This window comes from Limanda limanda, chromosome 18 (assembly GCF_963576545.1).
Source record: "Limanda limanda chromosome 18, fLimLim1.1, whole genome shotgun sequence".
Taxonomy (NCBI): Eukaryota; Metazoa; Chordata; class Actinopteri; order Pleuronectiformes; family Pleuronectidae; genus Limanda; species Limanda limanda.
Window position 1 is genome coordinate 11,513,026 of NC_083653.1, and position 21,645 is coordinate 11,534,670.

The following is a 21,645-nucleotide window of genomic DNA, read 5'->3' on the forward strand; positions in this document are numbered from 1 at the left end:
TCAGACTTCTATGATGTTTATAGACGGCACCGAGGGATGAAACTGAAAGAGAAGAGACGGATAAAAAAAATCACAGCTCAAGATATATTTTTTTCTTCTATAACAAACAAATACTTAAATTCTATAGATGCCAAAAGCAGCGCATCTGCCTGAGGAGATTGAGTAGAGCAATGAGACCAGTAGTGGTATTAAAAATGCATGTGCTGCAAACACTGTAAGACTTAGGTATCGTGGGAAATGAAAAATTCATATTTATTATACTTTCTGCTATGGTGTAGACTCGTACTGATGTGATAAATATAAAGCAAGAATATTTTTCTACCAATAATTTTTAATGAAATATTTATATATTTTAAAGGTTCTGGTGGAATTGCAGGAACTTCTTAAAATGAAAACTTCTAATACTTCTAAATACTGTATATCAAAAGCACCGTGTATCACATCAAGAGTAGAGGTCAATAAATGTATTTCTTAGTGATTGCATAAACATACAATCAATTTTAAGTCCTCTAGGTCAAAAGTTAAACATTTACTTTTAAAATATTTAATAAAAATTGACAAAAATGTGGCCCTAAACTGTCACCGTACATCCTCTCTGCTTCACTCTGGTCATTCTCTCCATTATAAGCATCTAAAACACTTTTACTGCCTCGAGCCTGAGCTCAGTTTACTGCACTATTGACGTAGACCAGTAACAGTCTTCAACAGAAACCTTACATCAACATCAGACCACATAATGAGGAGCAGAGAGATTAGACCACACAGGGAGAATGGTTACGACGACTGGACCTCAGCTAATTCAAACCGAGCTACTTTAAATCCGAGCCTGCACATTGTGACCTCAGTTATCGATTGGTCCGGACCTTTATGCATCTGGCTGCTGCTCTGTGGTACTTTTTAAAAGGAACGTGCACACGCTCAAAGCTCCATTAGTTACTTGATTGTATATTTTCCTTCTCAGTGATGTAGATTGATTGCAGCACCGACAGGTTTGGTGGAGCAAGAGATTCCTGTGATTGCATCTGTAGGACTTATATAATAATAACTTAATTTATATAGAACCTATCAAGACACAGTAACAAGGGGTTTTACAAGGTGAAAATGAGAAATGTAAGGCAAACAATTGGAAATGGTTTCAAAGCAAACAAGAGGAAACAATTTAGAAGCAAGACCAGCAGTAATAAAATAAAACATTCTAATTAAACATTAAAAATGATTAAAGCAGTTTACTGGAGACTGATAAATGCTTCTATAAAACAAAGTCTAAAGTAATATACCAGAAACATTTAGATGCAAAGGATAATATGAATATATTTTTCCCGAAGCCATCTATTCTCCTTGACTTGACATTGAGATTTATTACGAAACTGTATTTTCTCTCTTTTTCTTTTCTTTTTTTCACCTCCACATGCAAACTGCATTTGCTAATCAAATAAATGTCAATTTCTGTTTTGCATTTTAATCGAGGGAACGGCTGCTTGCTCTTTATCTAATTTACAAGAGAATGTGTAGAAGAGTAATCTAATTACAGGAGAATGTGTATAAAGTATAAAGCACCGGAGAGAGGGCTCTGGGAGCTTTTTCCTCAGCCAGTGCAGAGGTTTATTTTAGAACCTGGTTGTGCAACATACTGACCATTGTTTCTTAAAAAACCTTTTCAATCGAGCTGGCAGCACACAGCCATCCCAGAGATCCTTTGTCACAGCTAAGTGCCTCCTTTTGAAACTAAATGGATTTGTGGCGAACACCAGACGTTACCAAGACTACCTGGACAATATTGGGGTTTTAGCATTGATCGAGTTTTATATCACAGATGTGCAACATATCCAGCGTAAGCAAGTTTACAGCTATGAGGAGCCAAAGAGGTGGATGCTTCACGGCACCATTTCATTACATCTAATGTGTATTTGATTGGTGTATAGAGAATTGCAGAACATTTGTCCAATGCAATGCATCACAGCATTTGGCTACAGTTCACTTTCAATGTTCATCCATTGAAAGGCCTTTAAAACTAAAAGTGAACATTTTTACAGACGGAGTTAAACTATTAATTTGACCTTATAATCAGTATAACTTGCTGTAATACACAGAGACATACACATATAACCTACATGCACATATACATACATATACATATATACTTTCAATGTTCCCCATCTCAAATCACTGATAACTAGCTGATGATCCAGAGGCCGGTAATGGTGGCACTTGGTAAAGCTTTGCATGTGCTTAGCATGAGGTGTCTTAACACATTCCGTCGATTAGATAACATTAATGCAGGAAATTGATATTGCTGTAAAATGTGTTAAAAACAGCACATTAGCCTGTAGAATTGACAGAGAGACATTAGCCGTCCTTCAACACGAGACACATTGAGCACATCTAATGGCATTCATTCATATAAATGGTAAAAGAAGAGCTGTCACATACAGACTCTGCTTATGAGCACCGGCAGCTGCTTGAAAGAAACCTGCTCTGGACTCAATCTCGGGTCAGGGACGCATGGACGAGTCTGGTGCGCCTGTTTTCAATCCGAAATTCAATAAGGCAAACATTTCTAAAAGTGCTTGTGAGGTGAGCCTGCGGTTCAGAGGTGCTCTCACTCACCTTGCTCCTCAGCAGACCTCCGCTGTGATGCTCCGGCGTGCTCCTCTCCGACGACGGCTTGGCCTTCTCCTTACTGTTGCTGGAGTCGTTGTCCTTGATGATGTCATACTGCCGGCAGAACAGGGCAATAACGGCTGGCAAGATGGCGAGGGGATGGACACGTGCAACACACACAAACACACACAGGGAGAAAGATAGGGAATCAGTCATGAGGCAGCAACTGTCACTCGAAGATGCGTTTCCTCTTCCACTGGCTGCGCACGTTCAAAGGCCTTGTTGGATAATGGAATTCTCCTCCCGAGGGAGTGTGATGTCTGGGCCTTTATCTTGAAAGTTCGGGAAGACAGTAATTCTCCACAGAGTTTGCTGTTTGTTGCGTTTTCCCTCCTGCCTGGTGCGGTTCAGCCTTCAGTTTGGATGAGCACTCAAAGCCCACAAACACTTCTCTGCTCCACTGAGGTTATGAATTTCTATGGGAACATTTAATATTCAGAAATTGTTGTGTAGCTCTGGTAATGAAACCCAGGGAGCTGTGAGACACACTGAGAAGCAGAGAGGGTAATTCACTTATTAATCATTATTCATGCATTATATAAGAACTCTGCAATCTTGCAGCTTCACTGTCTCTGTAGCTGAGAGCATGTTGGTGTCAGCCACTTCCAGTCGTGCACTGGTTTGTTGGTTTCACGGTTGAGTTACAGCAGCGATTGTGTAATTTCAGAAGGCATTTGTCTGCGTTTACGGTTTATTGTGATGTTGTTTTAATGTGCGAGCGAAATAGGCTGTCACTTCCCTCAGTATATCAACATAAATCACATAGTTTTGCAGAGAAAGTGATGTTTTGAAGCTCTTCAGCACATTTCAAGCTGCTTTATACTCAGAAATTTAAGCTAAAATGAGATTAGCTCTTGTTACTGAATTACTTTTTATTTCCATCCACATTTCCAAGTCCGAGTCCAAACAACAGAAAATAGGAGAAATAAACCAACTATAATTTGTAGAATATGAACCTTCAAAGGTGAAGCCTAGCACAATGCATGCAGTGAGGCAAATTGTCATTCAAACTGGGACCGGCTGCAAATGAGCAGTGGGTGATGAAAAACGCAGCATGTGGTGTTTTCATCATCCCACTCCTCGATGCCTCCGCACTGCTTTGCTTTCTCTCATTAGTATTATTTAACATCTCACTTTCGGGGCTCGGGGGTGGGAAGCCCTGCGCCTGGCTGCCTGTCAGAAACGCCACTTCTGATTGTGCCTCAACACTTCATTAATCAGCGCGCTCCCTCGAAGGAGGAGACGCTGAGATGCTCCCAACAAAAACGTGATTCTGCTTCCACATCGGAACAAGACGTTCCGAGATGCAGGATTCATTTTCTTCAAGTGTGCGTTGTTCAGGTTTTAGGGACTTCCACTCAATAAGGATCCTATTGGTCTTTTTATTAGTGTCTCATTGACTGGTGCATCAATGTATTGATATTTACAAGATCTTTTACAGTGTGAAACCTCCGTCATGTGTGCACCATCACTCTTAATCATCGAGGCTGACAGAAGCTGTTCCAATGGACAGGTCCCATTATCTTTGTGCTTATGAAGCAGGATTTTAATGTCATCAGTATCAATAAGCTATGATGCTTGACATTGAATTTACAGTTATTAGACTTGAATTGATCTAAAACCTGTTAATGAATAACCTTTGGAAGAGCATGTGTCACCCTGAAGGACTGGAGGCGCATGGTTGCCATAGAGACAGCAGCATCAGTATTGCACATCAAATGAATTTAATAAGGTTTAATAACTAAGCTGATCAGTTTTATCAAGACTGTGTTGATTTGACTGACACCCAACAACTGCCATCAAATCTTGATTCAAATGTCGATTTAACCCTAATCACGATGAAATGTATTTGAGACTTGATATTTTTCAGGCTATTATCAAAAACTAAAAAAGAAAACACAAATACCATGGATATATATAAAGAGCTTGAATTAGAAAACGTAACTCTTTTCACACTGGCGCGTAGCAGCAGATGTGAGCACATACGCTGATCTAAAAGCAGAATCTCCCCATGCACAGCAGTGCTTCTGCGTGCCAGCTGGTCCAGGATTGATCACAATAAGATACTAATAAATTCCAGTACACACAAGGATGCACAAGATTTAAAATTTAGTTTTTTCCCAATACCATTACGTCTGTGGAAGGCTCACATCGGGCCAATTTTTATCAACTAAGCGACAAATCGATCAAGATGTGATCAAGTTTTCCAATTCTTGCAGTACATGTATGCATAAAAAGCTCTTATTTAATTATGAAATTCTTATTAACAAGACAGAGTCTAAAAACGTACCTGCCCACATGACCAAGACCACTATGATTATGATCATCTCTCCTGTTTGTAGATGCCGTGCCTTGTCCAGGCCTTGCACAGTGGGGTCATCTGGAAGGGAGCACAGACAGGACAGGTTGCAGTGAATGCAAATCTCTGAAAACTCAATACAATGTGCTGAATAATTTCTCCTTTCCCCTTCATGAGCTCTGTAAAATATATAAAGTAATGTCACAAACAATGGCACCAAACATTATAGAGTTGAAATAATACCCGTACGTCTCAGTAAAGGCTGGACATTTTTCCAGTAAAGCTTTTTTCTACTGTATTTTCTGATGAATGTAAGACACCACCTTTATCTCTCGTGACAGTTATGCCTTTTAACGAATACTGTAGCAGTCAGTGGTGGGCATGACCACAATTCAGTCTTGTGGCATTAATCCTCCTTTAAGTGGATTGACCAAGGGCCGATTTCTTCTCTCCAAACTATCTCTCAACCCGCATGGATGGAACTCCTCCAGAGCAGCACTCTGCCCAATTGCTTCATTTGTGAAGCAGCTTGTCAAGAAACTGGCTCCGAATGCCAGACTGTCAGCTATCTTCACAGGATAGCAATTACAGAGTGGGTTCAGTATCACCATGTTTTGTTTTTTATTTGGGAGTGGTGTGGATGGACATGTGAGTAAAGAGGGAAGGGCTAGACGCACGTGAACCTGGAAGTTGAAGGACCAGTGTGTATGATTTAGGTGGATCTATCGGCCAAGATGGAATTTTATATTTAGTGTTAAGTTCTTCAATAGTGTTTAACCACCTGAAACTGAGAGATTTCAATGAGCCTTTAATATCTACATATATCTATGTTGACAGTTTAGCAGCTAACAGTAATTTCAAATGATTCCACTTTCGGTTTTCCTGGTCACACTTTCTTTGTTGGCTCACATTTGAGGGTGAGGGATACTTTTTGGCAGTAGCATGTTGGTTGGTTGGTGGAAAAAACACCAGCAATCATCCTACACATGACCAAAATAAGGATATCCACTTAGTTTGGCTAATTCAGGGCCTCTGGCTTTAGGTTTCAGATGAATTTTAGAATTCATTTTTGCATGAATTGCCTTATCTCTTACAACATATTATTACTTTACAATAGTACAGCTTCATGGCCTCTATGTGGATGAAGATACAGGATTTTAAAGAGTAACATTTTAGTTCAAATACCATGAAACAGATAAAACAGGTCAGTGTGGTGGTATAATATGGTGCAAGATATTAATGAATATTCCCAAAAGAAAGATATGAACATGCTTTACATGAGCAATTTTTGTAAATCTTGTATTAAATATAAAAACCGAAAGCACTTCTTTGAGATCCTCAATCTGAGATTCACTTTGATAATCTCCTGTATCTTCTGAAGGCAGTGTGCGCTCCACTGAGTCTATATCAGACTGCATATTTCTCCTAAATGTCAGGTCAGTGATAAGCATGGCCGTGAGTTGTTGTCCATTTTAATACTCCCACATCTTCTCTATCCCTTCATTCCCTGTTCAACATAAATATTCTGTATATTAAGTTGAAACGGCAAAATTCATGTAATGAAACAAATAGACTTTGATATTCCTCCTCTGACATGATATTCATGAAAACATAATTGCGTCCACGAAGAGAAACTAATGGTTGATGTGTTACTATGATGAAAGCACATCAAAGGTTTTTTCAGTAATTATTTTAACATGTATATATGATTTAATATATTAATAAAATATATAAATTAAGTCTTGATCTTGTTTCCTTTTTTGTCATCTAACTTTAAAAAGTGCTTTCGTGATCCAGCATATTGATCCTGTGCATATTTGATTCAGTAGTTTTGATGCTAAAGACTGAGTGAACATAATTTTGCAAAGGACCTGAATAACATGTCCTGTTGCTGTTTCATCCATATTTCGTGTTGGCACCATTCTCATGCTGCACGAGTCTCTGCTGGAGAATCCCACGGCTGCTCTGCTATGCAAAAGACTCTGTGTTGAGATAATTAGTCGACCGTCTCTCAGCTCACCCCCAAATCCTGTGATGTTGTTTGTGGCCGCGAACTGTGTCAGGGAAGCGTGTAACTACACACCAGGGGGGGCTTCAACCGACTCGCTGTCGCATTATGTTTCCTTCAGACAATTTATTACAGCGTAAAACATTTTAAGCTGATTCAACCTAAAATATGCTTTTAAGACTGCTGCCACAAATTCTGAGAGGAGGATGGGCGGGAGTTAAATTGAAACTGACCTCAAACAAACCTGCAAACCTGTGGCATCAATCAACCAGCTAATTGTTTTGATTTAGAAATATCAGCTTGAAGAATCCAATTAAATTTTGTCTCTTAAACAATTGCGGGAAAAACTGGTTTTCATCATTTCATCATTAAATTTGGTTTCACAAGGGACAGGTTGGCCTAGGTGCAGGTATGTTCTCTATTGAGAGCCATTTAGTAATATGATGTTTGGTAGTTTTGCTTGAAAAATCATTTGATCAAATAATTGATTATCAACGATTATTTATTTGAAGATTTTTTTAAATATACAATCAACAAATGAATTAACGAATTGTTTCAGCCTTAAAATCACTGTTTTCCCACCATTTTCGAATCTCTATTAACCTATTTGTCTGTAAAACATTAATCATTAAATGAACATTATTCAGGCAGCTTTAACATTGAGCAGCAAACCTTAGTCTCAGTGCTGTTGATGGGAGGCTGGTGGAGGTGTTGTGACTCAGCAAAGACACCGTGGCACCTCTTTGAAGTGTCACGGTGATTGTGTCTGAGGGGAGCACCCACCTAGTTATCTCTGACACTTCCCAGCATCCAGCCTTTGAAATCTTTCTTTCCTGTTCTCCTCTCCGAAGCTCTCTGACAGGTTAGTGGCATCAGCTAATATTTTCATCTGCTCTGTATTATCATAGTTCCTATCCATCCATCCATTATCTATAGGGGCGCCATGGGGGGAGCTGGAGCCAATCCCAGTTGCCATTGGGCAAAAGGGGCATCATGTCACTTTACCTTGAAGTCTACACTGCCAACTAGGGCTCGGGACGTATATGCCATGCACGAAAACAGACGCAATATGACACGCCGACACAGACCCGGCTTCCCCCAGGCTGTGGACTAGCTTCCCCTGGCTGTGGACTGTGGGAGTTTGGGTACTGATTTAAAAACACCCCCCTTAACCCAAGTGGCCTGTTCTCTGGTGTCGTGTGCACGTTGGACATATCACCAGTGACCAGTGATCCCAGTGAGACAAACAAGCATTCACACTCAAATTCACACCTATGGTCGATTCAGAGAAAACGCACGCACTCTCTGGGAGAACATGCAAACTCCACACAGACCCAGTGCTAACCACCACGCCACTGTCCAGATCCTAAATCTCTCTCTGACAATTTCTTGTAATCATATCTTTTCCAAGAATTAACAGTCTGATCTACCCTTTTTTCTTTTCAGTCATATTAATTTTATCACACAAATCATATCCTCTCAGAAATCAATTCAAGAAGGAGAAAGATTAAGTTTTCACCAGATCAAATTATTCAAGGGATCAAATATAAAATGAACCTGCTCCCTTCAACTAAGTGAAATAAATTCTACCTTCATTGTTTTCATTTTGCAAAAGTACAAACATCGTAACTTGTGGAAAATTGCCTGAATATCATTAAACATTGCTGATGGACAGCAAGTTTTTCCGTCTGAAAGCCGGACTCACTGCACCACATACTTCACTGTTGAAGGGAAGGCAACGCACATAAATAATATCCTCTGATTAAAAGCTTTCCGTGGAACTAATGGAATTGAAATGGACTCTGGAAAGACATATTGATTGTGAAAAGAAAAAAAAACATCCTTAGCTAGCTGCTTATTTAAATTAAAATTCTCCAGCGACACACGGTGCATATCTTCATATGGAAGGTAATCACTCTGAATCTTGCCGGGCCTGGTTTACATTCAGAGGCATATGCACTGATATATAATCGCATTGAAGAGAATTTGTTTGAGGTAAAAAGTTAAAAGAATTATTGATTCACAGATATGATAGCTCCGGCTCTTAGGACTGTCTGGTGTATGGCCGAGTGAAAATCTATTGCAGTTTCAATAGGAGGCAGTTGGCCGTGACCGAGGATCTGAAGTGGGTCTGTAATGCAGCCGTCAGCTGGATCAAAACATATTTTTCAAGGAGCAATGGTCAGCCGCAAGTACCGTGGAACAGAATGTCCGATGAAATGATTGCATATCAAGCCTAATGACGTTTGTATTGGAAAGAGGGATTATGAAATCCCCTCTAAGTGGGTAGAAGCTTGCCAAAAAACGGAATTTTCTATTTTTTGATGTTTCAGAATTAATGTCAGAGCTAACAAAAGGGGTCTCAAAGGAGCGTGCGGGAGAAAAGGCTAGTTTCTCATGCTGATGACCTCAGAGCCCACTAAAGTGGTATAATATCTAATATCTTAGTAACTTAACATTTTCCTTCTCCCTGGTGGGGTCGTTTATGGGCTCATTTATTTTCGAATGTTGAGAAAATTCAACCCTGAATAGGAAAAATGGTAAAATGGCCTAATTACAGGACGTCATCACAACCAGAGAAGTTCATTCTGGGTCACTTTGCCTCTGCAACACCTACATGTACTTTTTCTATAAAACGACATTAACAGAAATGTTTTCATCATATTCATATTCAAATATAAGATATCAAAAGGGTGACAATCAATGCCAATGTTTTTGAGGGCCAGAAATACAGAGTTATTGGGTCTATGCTTTATTTACTGGTTTATTAGATTAACTCTTTATGGTCAGAGCCTTCACTTCATTTCAGCCCTCATAATGTCTTTATTTCTTTGAGGTATCTTCAAATGCATTTTATATCTAAACTACGTACAACCTTAGCTATGAGTCTGTGTAAGTCAATAAACCAAAAAGACTCCCAGAGTCTGACGGGGGAAAAGTAGTGAGGACCCCTGCCAGGAGTCTCCTCACGCTGAGCACTTTGTTCCCATATTGATGGTTCGCCATCGCTTTTTTAAATTCCTTTTAACTTCAAAAGTGGGCGCTGAAAATCATTGGGTCTGCATATTGAGGAGCTGCAGGGAGGGATTGTGTAATGTCAGTGTTTGTATTAGCTTAATGGACGCCGCACGCAGGCTCCCTTTGTGGAACTAGAGCTTGAATGAGTTCCTCTCGCTCCGGCTGATCTTGCCAGCCTAACTAATGCTACCTAACCTGAGTCAGCTCATAGGAGAAACATTTATGATTCACACGCATCAGCACTTCCTGTATTCACAACCTCGAGCCTGCCTATAAAAATAAAAGTGGAGAAATTGTTTGAAGTATTGCACCTCCTCTCATTTCCAGTCCAATGACAAACCCAAGCTGCCGTTATTTAAAAGAGTTTGGCTGAGCTCGTATTAATTGCGGCTGAACTAATGCCGAGCAGATCACGGCCTGAGTTTCCTCTGAAATGTGATTTGCTTCCCGACTGCTTGTGATGCAAACCAAACAGCTCTTTCTCACTTTTCCCTCGTCGGTACTGCAAGAAACTCCGACTAAACCCATTCTCTGCTGGTCACGCTCCTCATATTTCCCTCAGGCCCCCAGCGTGCCAAGGCCCAGACATGGAGCCTGCGTGTCAGAATCCTGATTAGGCCCCCGGAGTGATCAAGAGTCGCATAAATTCAGAGCAGCTCGCCCCTAGCCACGCTTGGAGAGTCTGTCAATAATGTGGCGGCGGCTGGGGGAAAACAAACCTGCGTGAAGCGAATAGAGCAGCAGCAGATAGAGAGACTTCAGGTTACCTGCACTCGTTTCACCACCAGCCTCTACTGCACCACCTAAAAGCCTTCAGCAGCCGTGGGAGGTTTGCAGCCGTGGGGAGAAGTGTCTGCAAATGGGTTGCTGCAGTTTGCGCCGGGGGAAAACCGGCCGCTGGCAGACCATGTAGAGTTAAAAGCAAAGGGATATGTCATGTAACGGCACCGGGGGACCAGAAACTATAGTGCGGTGACCTGTCGTGACCTTGACAGGCAAGCTGCATTTGAACACACTTCATTTCAGCTTGTTGAGTGGAGGAAAGATTCTGAAATTGCACAATATAGGACAATTAAAAGTAAATTTTATTAACAAGTATTTTCACCATGTATTTTTTTTTGTCGCTAAGACTAGAGATATGCTATATAAAGATATAAAATGCTACATGATTGCAGTCTATTTAGTATTCCACATGGGAGCCAGTGAGCCCATTAGGTTTCCTGTTTTGAATCGTGCTTTGTCATTGTTTGTCTGCCTGTCAGTGGCTCCCCCACTTTGTCCCAGACTGTTGTATCTGATGACCTCGGTGATCTACTGATATATTTTGTCTAGAGCGATCAGCAGTATTGTAGTTGTTGTTGTTGTTTTCAAAGAATTTAGAAATTGGAATAAAGAGATAAAGCTTTGTTTTTTCATTATATGTACGCAAAGGAGGTAATGAATTCATCCTTGTCCATTTGTTCGTTGAATTGTTTTTAAAAGAAAACTGCTGGACAGATTTCCATGAAACTTGGTGGAAGGATGGATCATGTGTCACAGGTGGGCTCATTACATTTTGGTGCTGATCTGCGTCAGCAGGCGGATCCAGGAATTAATTTCCACTTTATTAAACATTGTGATTTTGACAAATCAAATTATTTAGAGTGCTGATATCTATGAACAGGTAAAACCAAGTGCAGATCCAGGTAAAGATATAAGAAATAAACGTGTTTATGTAGAGATTCTTATTCAGTTACTGTAGGATAACGAATTCCTTTCAGCCATATCAGAGAATGGATAATATTTCTGGAGGTATGTGTCATCCTCATTTTGAATGATTTCACAAAGGTTTACATGTATTTGAGGAAACACCATCACCCGCTTGTCATCGTCCCTGAACGCAGACAGAAACAGTAACTCTGACATGTATGCATCTCAGGTTGATCAGTACCTTGGTTGGAGCTGTTGGACGGGAAGAGGTCGGACTTCTTGAGGGTGCGAAAATGCACCTTCTGGCTGGCCTGGCTCTCCCCATAGAGGCCGATCGACTGGACCTGGATGATGTAGTCTGTCTCCTCCTCCAGGTCCCAAAGGACACAGGAGCGACTGGTGGTGTTCACCTCCCGAATGAATCGCTGCATGTGTCCGTCCTGCCTCTGGGGGTCGGAGGAGGGCAGCAGAAAACAACAGGTTGGGGTCATCCATGGAAAATATATAAATTAATACAGGGAGCCAAAGAGGTGATCAAGGCGACCACACAGATGTCTCTGTGAGGAAGACATTCCCATTTCAAAATAAAAAATAGTAACAAAACGCTGAGGCCTTTATTATATCAACAGGTGGTGTTTTATTTCCACCATATTGAATACTGACTGGAAATTGCAGAGTCAATATCTGATGAGTTGCGAGAAAAAAAGATTCCCCATTGCTTTGCTCTCCAGCACATCTGCATTTCGAGTGGCTTCGGGCCAGATGCTTTTTTATGTGTTTTTATGGCGCTGTTCGGCTGAAGGATGTGATTAAAAAAGATAGAAGGTTGTTATTCTCTGCGAACAATGGATATGTAATAATTAAACCGCCCTATACGCGTAGTGTTTTTATCTGCATTGCATGATGAACAGCCTCAAACAGAGGTCGTTGGGTGTGGTCTACGACCCGTTGTTTAAGTTAAATGTCTCCATAATGTTTGGAGACGCATGAAGCATCAATCATTTTGTTTTGGCATTCATCGCTTTTCTCCTCTTTTGATCCTGAAAAAGAAAAAGCAGTTTGGCAGCCTCACTCACTTCTGTGCATTCACGTCACATCTTCCTTTTCTCTTGACAAATCCACCGTGCCAACTTTTATTCTTACTCCTGGCCCGAAGGCACGATTTAGTCTCCAAGCTGAGCAATGATTTAAAAGGGGGTTCTAAGAATAAGAATCCAAATGAAAACACATCTTTATCCATCCAGGAGCTCGTGCAAATGTGTCACCACTCGCTCCGTGTGCAAACTCCCAAATTCTCCTCTGTAAAGCCATCAATTGTTTCCTTGTCTGAGAAACATGCACTGCAGTGTTTTCCACAGGAATGTGACATGGCAGGAAATTGATGTCAGGTGCACTTCGTTGGCTGCCAACAAAAATTTGAAACGGGACATCATGACGGGGCAACGTGCCAAACCACAAATGGCTCGAGCTAAAAATAAAGCCGGTGTCATCTTCTCATTTGGAATTTGTTCTGCCAACCTTTCTGATTTACATCAGGAGTTCAGGGCTGAGCGTACCTGTTGTGAGATGGAGAAGCCGATGATGATGTCTCCCTCCGGAACCTCCCAGTATACGGTTGCCGAGTCGGCCCGCAGGTGCATGACGGACACGTTGACGGGAGCTGGTGGCCGGTCTGAAAGAAAAGAGACGGAGAGGTCAGTTGTTCCAGCTGTAAGAATATCGAATTCTCCCCGTGTGTGACCACGCTGCACCAGGCTCCAACTCATCAACTCTGTCAAAGCCTGTTTGTTTGTGGGTTGTGGATGTGTTCGTGAATGGAATAAGAAAATAACAATGACAAAATAAAAAAACTGTCCCCCCTCAGCCAAGCTGCATGTGTCGTCAAGGTTGGATATCAGGTCTTATTTGATCAAGGACGGATTCAGTTACATTTTATTGTGGATATGGGGCTTTTATTTTCACTTGTTTTTAACATTGTGAGATACTTTTTTCCACATTTTCCCTGATTTCTTAGAGAATAATTCACGGATCTTGGTGCAGATCCAAATAAAACACCAGATCTAGTTCATTTATATGTGTTTTTTCCTAAGGGGACTGTCGGGCCGTGGTGCTATGTGCTCTACTGAGTGCCATTCTAGTCATATACTGTATGTATATACCTGTTTATCTGCTGACATATCGGTTATAGACTTTGACACTTCCCCCATCCACATCTTTATCTGTCAGGCTCCAACACTCTCTGAAACACTTCAGACTCAATGTCTCACAAGCTGAAGAAAGTATGAGGACCGTGACCAAGAAGCTTCAGTGGTAATGTGCTCTGCATTAGTTCAGCTATGATTATGGGATGAGCCAAATACAGCAACTCTTAAAATAATGGCCGCTTAGAAATCCATGCCAATTTTTCAAGTATATATTTGAGCCAAAGTTTTGCTCTCAAAACATTTTTTACTCCTGAATATAGATATCTTCACAACAACCCCAAAATCGATATCGGTCGGACTCTGCAGATCACTTTGCCTAATGACTCTCATAAGTGGTCAAATTTCTACCGTAGTTTTCATCTTTCTGCAGCAGTTTCCCCACAAATTGAGGATTAATTGACGGTTGTACATTGAATTTGTATTTCCAATCATTTTAATAACTCATGGGGCATGGATGTACTAACCCTTAATACAGTTGTCTTGAGATGACAGCCGGAGGCGTGTGCTTGTGCCATCCGAAAAGTGCACTCCAGAGGGAGAGATGAAAGACAAAATTAAGAAATTGGGAACCGTTTCAAATGATTTGCCGTTTCTTATTACAGGCCCTCTCACATCCCTCCCCCTTTTATCTCGCCGTGTCCTCTCTTTTATCTCTCTCTAGCTCTCTCTTTCGATTCTTGCTCTCCTGTCTGTTTTTATCTAGGAGACAATCAACAACGGCCTCTGTGTTCCGTACTGAAGGTGACATGGAGGCGGATCCCTCATGCCCTCGGGTGAGACGGGGGCGTCAGTCTCCGGGTCTGATATGAACCGCGGGTCAAAGGCATGCGTGACGCTCTGTTCTCTCAGGGCTCGTGATGACACGCCCGGGGATTGGCGGGAATGCGAATGAGCTGGACGAGAGGTATGGAGAGGGTGAGGGGAAATTAATGTTCCGAGCGTAGAGAGCGCAAGGAGGAGAGGGGCCTCGGCTGTGGTCAACACCTCTTAGGAGGTTGGGAGGTGACGCCTCTCTCATTTTGTTCATTTAATGAGAGGCTCCTTCATGGAAGCAGGTGATGTTAAGTATAGCAATGGACGTACAGCTGGAGGGGGAGATGAGTCGTACATGCAGTGCATTTACAGTAATGGTTCCTGTGTCCTTGTGCCATGGTCGCATCTAAATGACCCCTAATTTAATGTCATGAACATTTGATGATTTCCCTCCGAAACTGTGAAAGCGAGCTGCAGTAATTGAGCTGCTGATGGACTCACTCCACAGAGAGCTGTTCACCTGTCAATTCAAAGTTCAGTGACTCAGTGCGAGAACAAGTTGTTGTTGTCGTGATCCACGTCGCTTACATTGATGAGTCCAAGCCTCCGCTGCTACAGATAGCTGGTTTTTAAATATTGAACGTATCATGTGTTGAACGTGTCCTAATTACACCAAATTGGACAACGCACTTCCTTGGACCCTTAAAGATGCTTGTGCTAAGTGAGAAGCTGAACAGTTTGTGAGATATGTGCCTCCATCAGCGTCAGGTGCAACATTTATCTAACACAGGTCACGTCCGTTTCTCTCGAAGCTCCTCGTCCTTTAGGTAATGGGGGTTACAGACAGAAAAAAAAGGAAAACCTGTAAACGTGATGGATCGTCTGTGGGTCATCTACTGGTGATGGTTCAGCTGACAGGCGCCATGAATCATCACTAATGTATAAGTGCCCTCTTCCAGTGTGGCGTTGTTTCGTACATTTCCAGCTTAGAAGATAAAGAAATGAAAATGGTATTGTTGTTTTCATTAATTTACTATGTTATAAGCTTAGATATGTTAAGATATTTCCAGGAATTTAATCACAGCTGGCTCACGAGCAGACAACTGTAGCTGAGTGATTTTCTAACTGATACAGTTTCATTGATGTGAAGACCGATCAGTTCCCCTCTCGCTTGCTTGATGTTCCCTCTCTGCAGCGATGAGTGTCATTGTGGATACTTCCACATTTACTATCAGCCACGTGTCCTGAGTGAAGCAGCAGAAAGAATTACGCAAGATCTGAAATCAAACGGCCTCGGGTCACAGCGGCCAAGGAGCGTGTCAGTGCAGATAACAGGTGTGACCCCTCTAAGGACCTTGCCAGGATGAATCATAACGTAAAACAAAAGCCGAGGCCCTGCACATCTAACCAGCGTGGACTTAAAGAGGGATTGTAAAAGTGCTGCTGAATCTATGAGCTTCTTACAAGGCCGCGTGTGACTACGGTATCTCATATTTTGACCACTATACTTGCTTTCTTAGCACAGTTTTGCAATATAATCTGATTTACACAGTTTGTCCATCGTTGAGTCACAGCATAAGAAAATACTTGTTACTTCTGTGTTCATCTGCATTTGTTTGTTTTTTAAGCAGGATTACGTAAAAGCTACTCAAAGGATTTCCATGTGGATCTGGATCAGGGGGGGCTCCAGGATTTTGACATTGACAACGGGCCTAGCATGTAGCTATCAAACTCTTTACAAGCAGCAAAGCCACTGAGAACACAGAGCTAGTTTACTGTCGGTAGTGACAGCTTTTTACGTATCTCTGCCCATTTTACATAACCGCAACACACATGACTTAACAGAGGAAGAAAACACGATACAGTGGGGACCTGGAAATTATGTCATCTGTCGAATTTACTGGAGACACAATTTGACAGGTGCCTGAAGAAAAGAATAAAGGTAGAAATTTCAGTCAGTTCAAAATGTCATAAATCTGTCTTTTTCCTTTTCTGGTCTGATGTAAGTCACTACCAACACTACCTGTAAATAGATAGTGTATCTGGATAGCAAACGTCATAATTCCATGCATTTTTGCAAAACAGGTGAAAGTAGAGGTAGTGACCTCTTCTCAATGACCTGATAAATTCACTATAGAGTTGTGTTTTGACTAATTTTAGAGCCAATTCTGCTTTATGGCGTCTTTTCAGGGACAATTACAAGATATTTTTAAAAGCATAGTTGTTTATTTAGGGTTTGGAAAGTGATAAATCGAAATGTCCCCTGTCCTTTCTACAGTGGAGCTGCTACCGCATCATGTTTATAAACAACATCAGGTCTGACATGAGCGAGTGCTTAATGCGTTATGTAGTGGACACAGATGATTGATCTGTCCACTAAATACTCAGTTAAACTCCCTGAGGTGCATAACTCACATTGCTTCATTTAAAAGCCAAAACACTGTGGTTTTTACCAAGGTGGGGGGGTCTCAGTCTAAATTGCCTCACGCTTGTGACCGTTTGAAGGGCTGCGTGTGATGTAATCCTTCTCTAATAGTTCTTATAACGCCTCAGTCCTTTGTGAAATAATATATTCACTGACATGTATCTTTTTTTAATAAAGCCCGAACTCATGCGAGGTGCGTTGAATATTGATGTCCTTCAAACGGCTTCATCTGGATGCGTCTCAGACTCAGTTGAGGGAAACGTTCTCCTTTACGCGACGGGGGGGCGTCGCCGAGCTGCTCGCAGGTCGTAGTGCTTTTTAAATCACCTGTTACTCGCAAGCAGAGTCATGCTGGTTTGTATTTCAGCCGCGGCCCACATGTGACCCTTTTCAAGACCGCTTTCTTGTGTAATCTCTGGATTTGTCCCTTTCCGAGACCCTTCTTTCACATTTGGAGCAAGTGGTGACTTTGTGGGATCTTTGCCTAAATCTCCCAATACATCAACAACAGCAGGATTTGTCCATGTAGCATAGGATGGGGATATTTGTCCAGCCAGTTGTGACTAATCCCTTTTTCCTGTACACTTCAAAAGCTCTTTACAGTCGTGCCACTTACTGTCCCTGGCTTGAGGTGCATCCTGTCGTCATCCTCACACACCCAGAGGCTGTGGCACAGCCGTGAAACCAGATGGGAGCAGGTGACACTCCAAGGTTAATGCAACCACTGGTCAAACCCTGAGGCTCTGCAGCTGCGAGCTAACATTACTTCATCATCTCAAAACCGTGAAGGGTCGGAGGCAGATTTGTTTATCAGTGCAGCATTAATTCTATCAGCTGGTTTTGCTTGTTATTAAAATCTAAAGTCTTAAACAAGTGTGATCTACTGGTGTGAAACCTGCGGCTGAATAAAATCCACTTTCATCTCTTCACGCTGTCGTCTTTTATTTCTGTGTATTTTCAGAATTTGCAAGATGCCAACGGATGAAATTATGACAGCGTGAGCAAAAATTGGCTATCGCTCACCGGTCGCCTGTTTGTCGAGAATGTGCCACCAGAATTATGAGCACCTGATTCCCAATTTGAAGAATAACACGAGCCTGGCCATCCAAATAAATCCAATAAAACTCGAATTGTTATTTGTTTAGTGTCGAGCTCGATTCGTTTTTCCATCATGGAGCTCCATCATGGTGGCACACATTCCAGTATCTCTCAACAGGAGGTTGAGAAAACTCTAAGACAGTGTGTGGGTTTGCTGTATTTTTCTCAATGACGTGCAGATATCAGACGCTTAATCCTCGATTTGATAAAGAATAATTTGCTACAAGTATCATTTCTACTGCTTAACTGCAATCTCTTATAATCTTGTGTAATCCTGACTAATGCTGAAAAGTAAAGTGTGTGTATACATCATTTTAGGCCACTTTTAAGAGATTAAACTAAATGTCACTAATCGTGTTGCCTTGGAGACACTTCCACTTCTCCCACTGACTGTTCAGTGTATCCTAAATGGAAACCTCACCAGGACCCAAAGAGGCTTGACAAATAATTCATTATTGATGCTCATTTAGATTTATATTCATATTTATGAGGCGCCCCGTTTATTATTATTTTAATAACGAAGCTTGCCTGGCTCTTGACAGTCCCACATGCAGAGCTCCGCTGAGATCAGAGATGCTTTTTGCGTCTCGCATCTCATCGCAGTACGCGACAAAGAATATTTGTCTCTGTGCACACATCCACATGAAACAATGGAGTGGCAGTCTGAATCCCTCAAGGTGCGATCACATGTAGGACTCAGTTCCTTTGAGAGAACAGGGGGAGGAAGTGATAGAAGTAGACAGATAGCTAAGATTTACCACAGCAACTGGTGTGTCGGTGGTGCATTGATTTAGAGAAGTGACATGACAGCGTCTTGAAATGGGGGCTGTGCCACTCTTATGTATGGTGCAGTTATGGCGCTTCCAGCTAAACAAAACTTTTATTATTACATATCAAATAATTATCTGATATGCATCGACTCAAGATATATATTTAATTAGGTTTCTGGTTGTATGGCTACAAGCTCATTTGATGCAACATATTTTCTCCACATACAAGTGGGCAATATTGATGTGTATATGTACATGTCTTTATGTCTTTTCTTAGTAATTGTTTTGTCTTTTACTGGGTTTTGGTGGTTTTTTTTTGCTTTTCCTCACTATTCCAGATTAATTTGATAAACCCCTTCTACACATGTGGGAAAAAATAATTAATTAATAATTATAAAAAAGAAATGGGTGATACTGTGTAATATTTAGAGCTATTTTGGAGCTTGTTCTGTTATACCCATAGACTGTACATACCGTCATTTAGGAATTATCTTCGATTAATATGATCGAGAGAGAAATGGCTTCATAATGAGCAGATACAGTGGAAAGGGGCTGGATATGGCTTTAGTGCAGATTCTTATCGCCAGACTTGTACAGTAGCTTTTTTATTAGTTGCATAAGAATGTCAATCTGTTAAATGTGTTCTATAGTTTTTTAATTTAATTAAAAAATGGACATGATGATTCACAGAAAGTTGAGAAAAGTCTTAGTAATGTATGAACATGGAGGGGCTGCATATAGGATAAACACTGGATTACAAGTGAGTAGACTTGAGGATTAAAACGAGTTTCACATGATTTAATGAAAGGAATCTTTAAAAGCATCTTGCTGTGCAGAGGAAAGCCGATTGAAAGCCTCTTTAAACCCGAACAAACACAAGGACATGCTTGGGTTTTGTTTTCACTTTAGTGTGCGGGCAATGACGCATTTTACAAGGCTCTTTACTTGTAAGAGGGTTGCGTTCCATTTATAATGTGACTGACACTTACTTGCTCCCACCAAGAACACGTCGCTGCCGAAAAGCAACAGGACCACGGAGTGAACCAAAACCAGCAGGCGAGCCATGTCTTTGTCCTCTTCTCGTTAAGAAACAAAACAAACAAACAAACAAAAGACGCAGGTCTCCTACGCTTGAAGGGCAGTGAAGCTCATTTTCTTTTACAACATGTTGACGAAGGAATCGGTCAGTGGCTGAATCCAGAGCTGCTCACTTCAATCAACTCAGTTATCGAGCGCTTGCAGGCGAATTTTCGCTGCATGAGGTGTTTTGTTTTTTAAAATCCACAAGTCCATCCGTCCATCATGCGGACTGAGACACGAGGTCAGAGACGACTCCCATCATCCTCCAGCTGCAGGTGCGGACAGGGGGAAGGAGGTGAAGGTCGTGTGTCCCCTCCGTCACCAGCAGAGGGGACGCCCGGGCGGCGGGTTCAGCACCATGGACAGAGCCTCGGAAGTTTCCCCTGCCTCAGACTGGCTCCGTCCGCGTCTCCTCCAGACGTCGGTGTGTGTGTGTGTGTGTGTGTGTGTGTGTGTGTGTGTGTGTGTGTGTGTGTGTGTGTGTGTGTGTGTGTGTGTGTGTGAGTGAGTGTGTGTGTGTGTGTGTGTGTGTGTGTGTCGGTCATCCTGCAGTCGCCTCCTATTCGGTAGCCCACCCCCAGCTACGCCAGACCCTCGATTAATCCCCTGCGCGCCATTGGACGGCTGTGCGCGCCTGTACCTGGTGCCGCCACGCACGCACTCTGTGCCACGCCTCTCCAAAGTGCTTCAAAATTTCAGCAGGTGACAATATTTACCCGCAGTCTTGTTCTGAGGAGTGTTGTCGTGCAACAGGGAGTGAATTGTGTTGTATTTGAGGGACACCCCGCTGAGGGAGATGCCATCATCAAACACAGCATTTGATGCCTGGCTTATAGTCACTGAGCTGGTAAATGATAGATGCTTGTATAATAAGCCCGGAGTGTTTTATTCAACACCCTCCTCCTCCTCTTCCTCCTCCTCCTCACCCATCATACACTGCGCAGCGCCCTGAGATACACAACGTTATCAGGAGGATGAATCATGTTGATAAGCTGAGTGCATTGCCTCATGGGACAAGCGCTTCAATTCAGATTGGAAGTCTGTACAGGGGGCCAGCCCCTGCACGTGCAGCCCCACTGCAGTCTGACACATGAGGAAGTCATTGTTGTCATCATCATCCTCATCCTCATCCTCAACATCATCATCATCATCATCATCATCATCATCATCATCATCATCATCATCATCATCATCATCATCATCATCATCACGATCACCATCATCATCATCATCCTTTTTCTCACCATCATCACCACGATCATTTTCATTGTCATTGTCGTCAACATCATTATCATCATTACCATTAACATCATCATCATCACTGTTGTCATCGTCATCATCACCAACACCATCGTCATCACCATCATCATTGTCTTTATCATCATCGTTGTCATCACCATCATCACCATCACCACCATCACCACCATCTTCACCATCCCCACCATCACCATCTTCATCATTATCAGCATCACCACCACCATCTTCATCATCATCATCATCATCATCACCATCATCACCATCATCCCCATCATCACCATCATCACCATCATCACCATCATCATCCTCATCATGACCATCGTTGTCATCAGCATCATTGGAGGGAAATCTTACAATATAGTTTTATAACTTGAATGTATGTG

At 41.9% G+C, this 21,645-nt stretch overlaps 1 protein-coding gene across 1 annotated transcript; it reads right to left on the bottom strand.

Annotated features, from left to right (window-relative positions):
- On the bottom strand, positions 1-19,990 carry fndc4a (fibronectin type III domain containing 4a). Its single transcript, XM_061091697.1, has 6 exons — positions 19,915-19,990; positions 13,232-13,347; positions 11,917-12,121; positions 4,952-5,041; positions 2,608-2,741; positions 1-42 (listed from the first exon to the last, which is right to left on the bottom strand). Exons 1-6 carry the CDS (start codon positions 19,988-19,990, stop codon positions 1-3), a joined length of 663 nt encoding a protein of 220 aa, XP_060947680.1.
- Positions 19,991-21,645: the final 1,655 nt, after the last annotated feature.

Bases quoted from the DNA above. Each gene is read 5' to 3' on its own strand.
- fndc4a (XM_061091697.1), bottom strand. From the start codon at position 19,990: ATGGCTCGCCTGCTGGTTTTGGTTCACTCCGTGGTCCTGTTGCTTTTC. The intron at 2,742-4,951 runs GTACGTTTTTAG...CCATCTTGCCAG, and splicing joins GGTCTTGGTCATGTGGGCAG to CCGTTATTGCCCTGTTCTGC. The intron at 43-2,607 runs GTGAGTGAGAGC...CTTCTCTTTCAG, and splicing joins GAGGTCTGCTGAGGAGCAAG to TTTCATCCCTCGGTGCCGTC.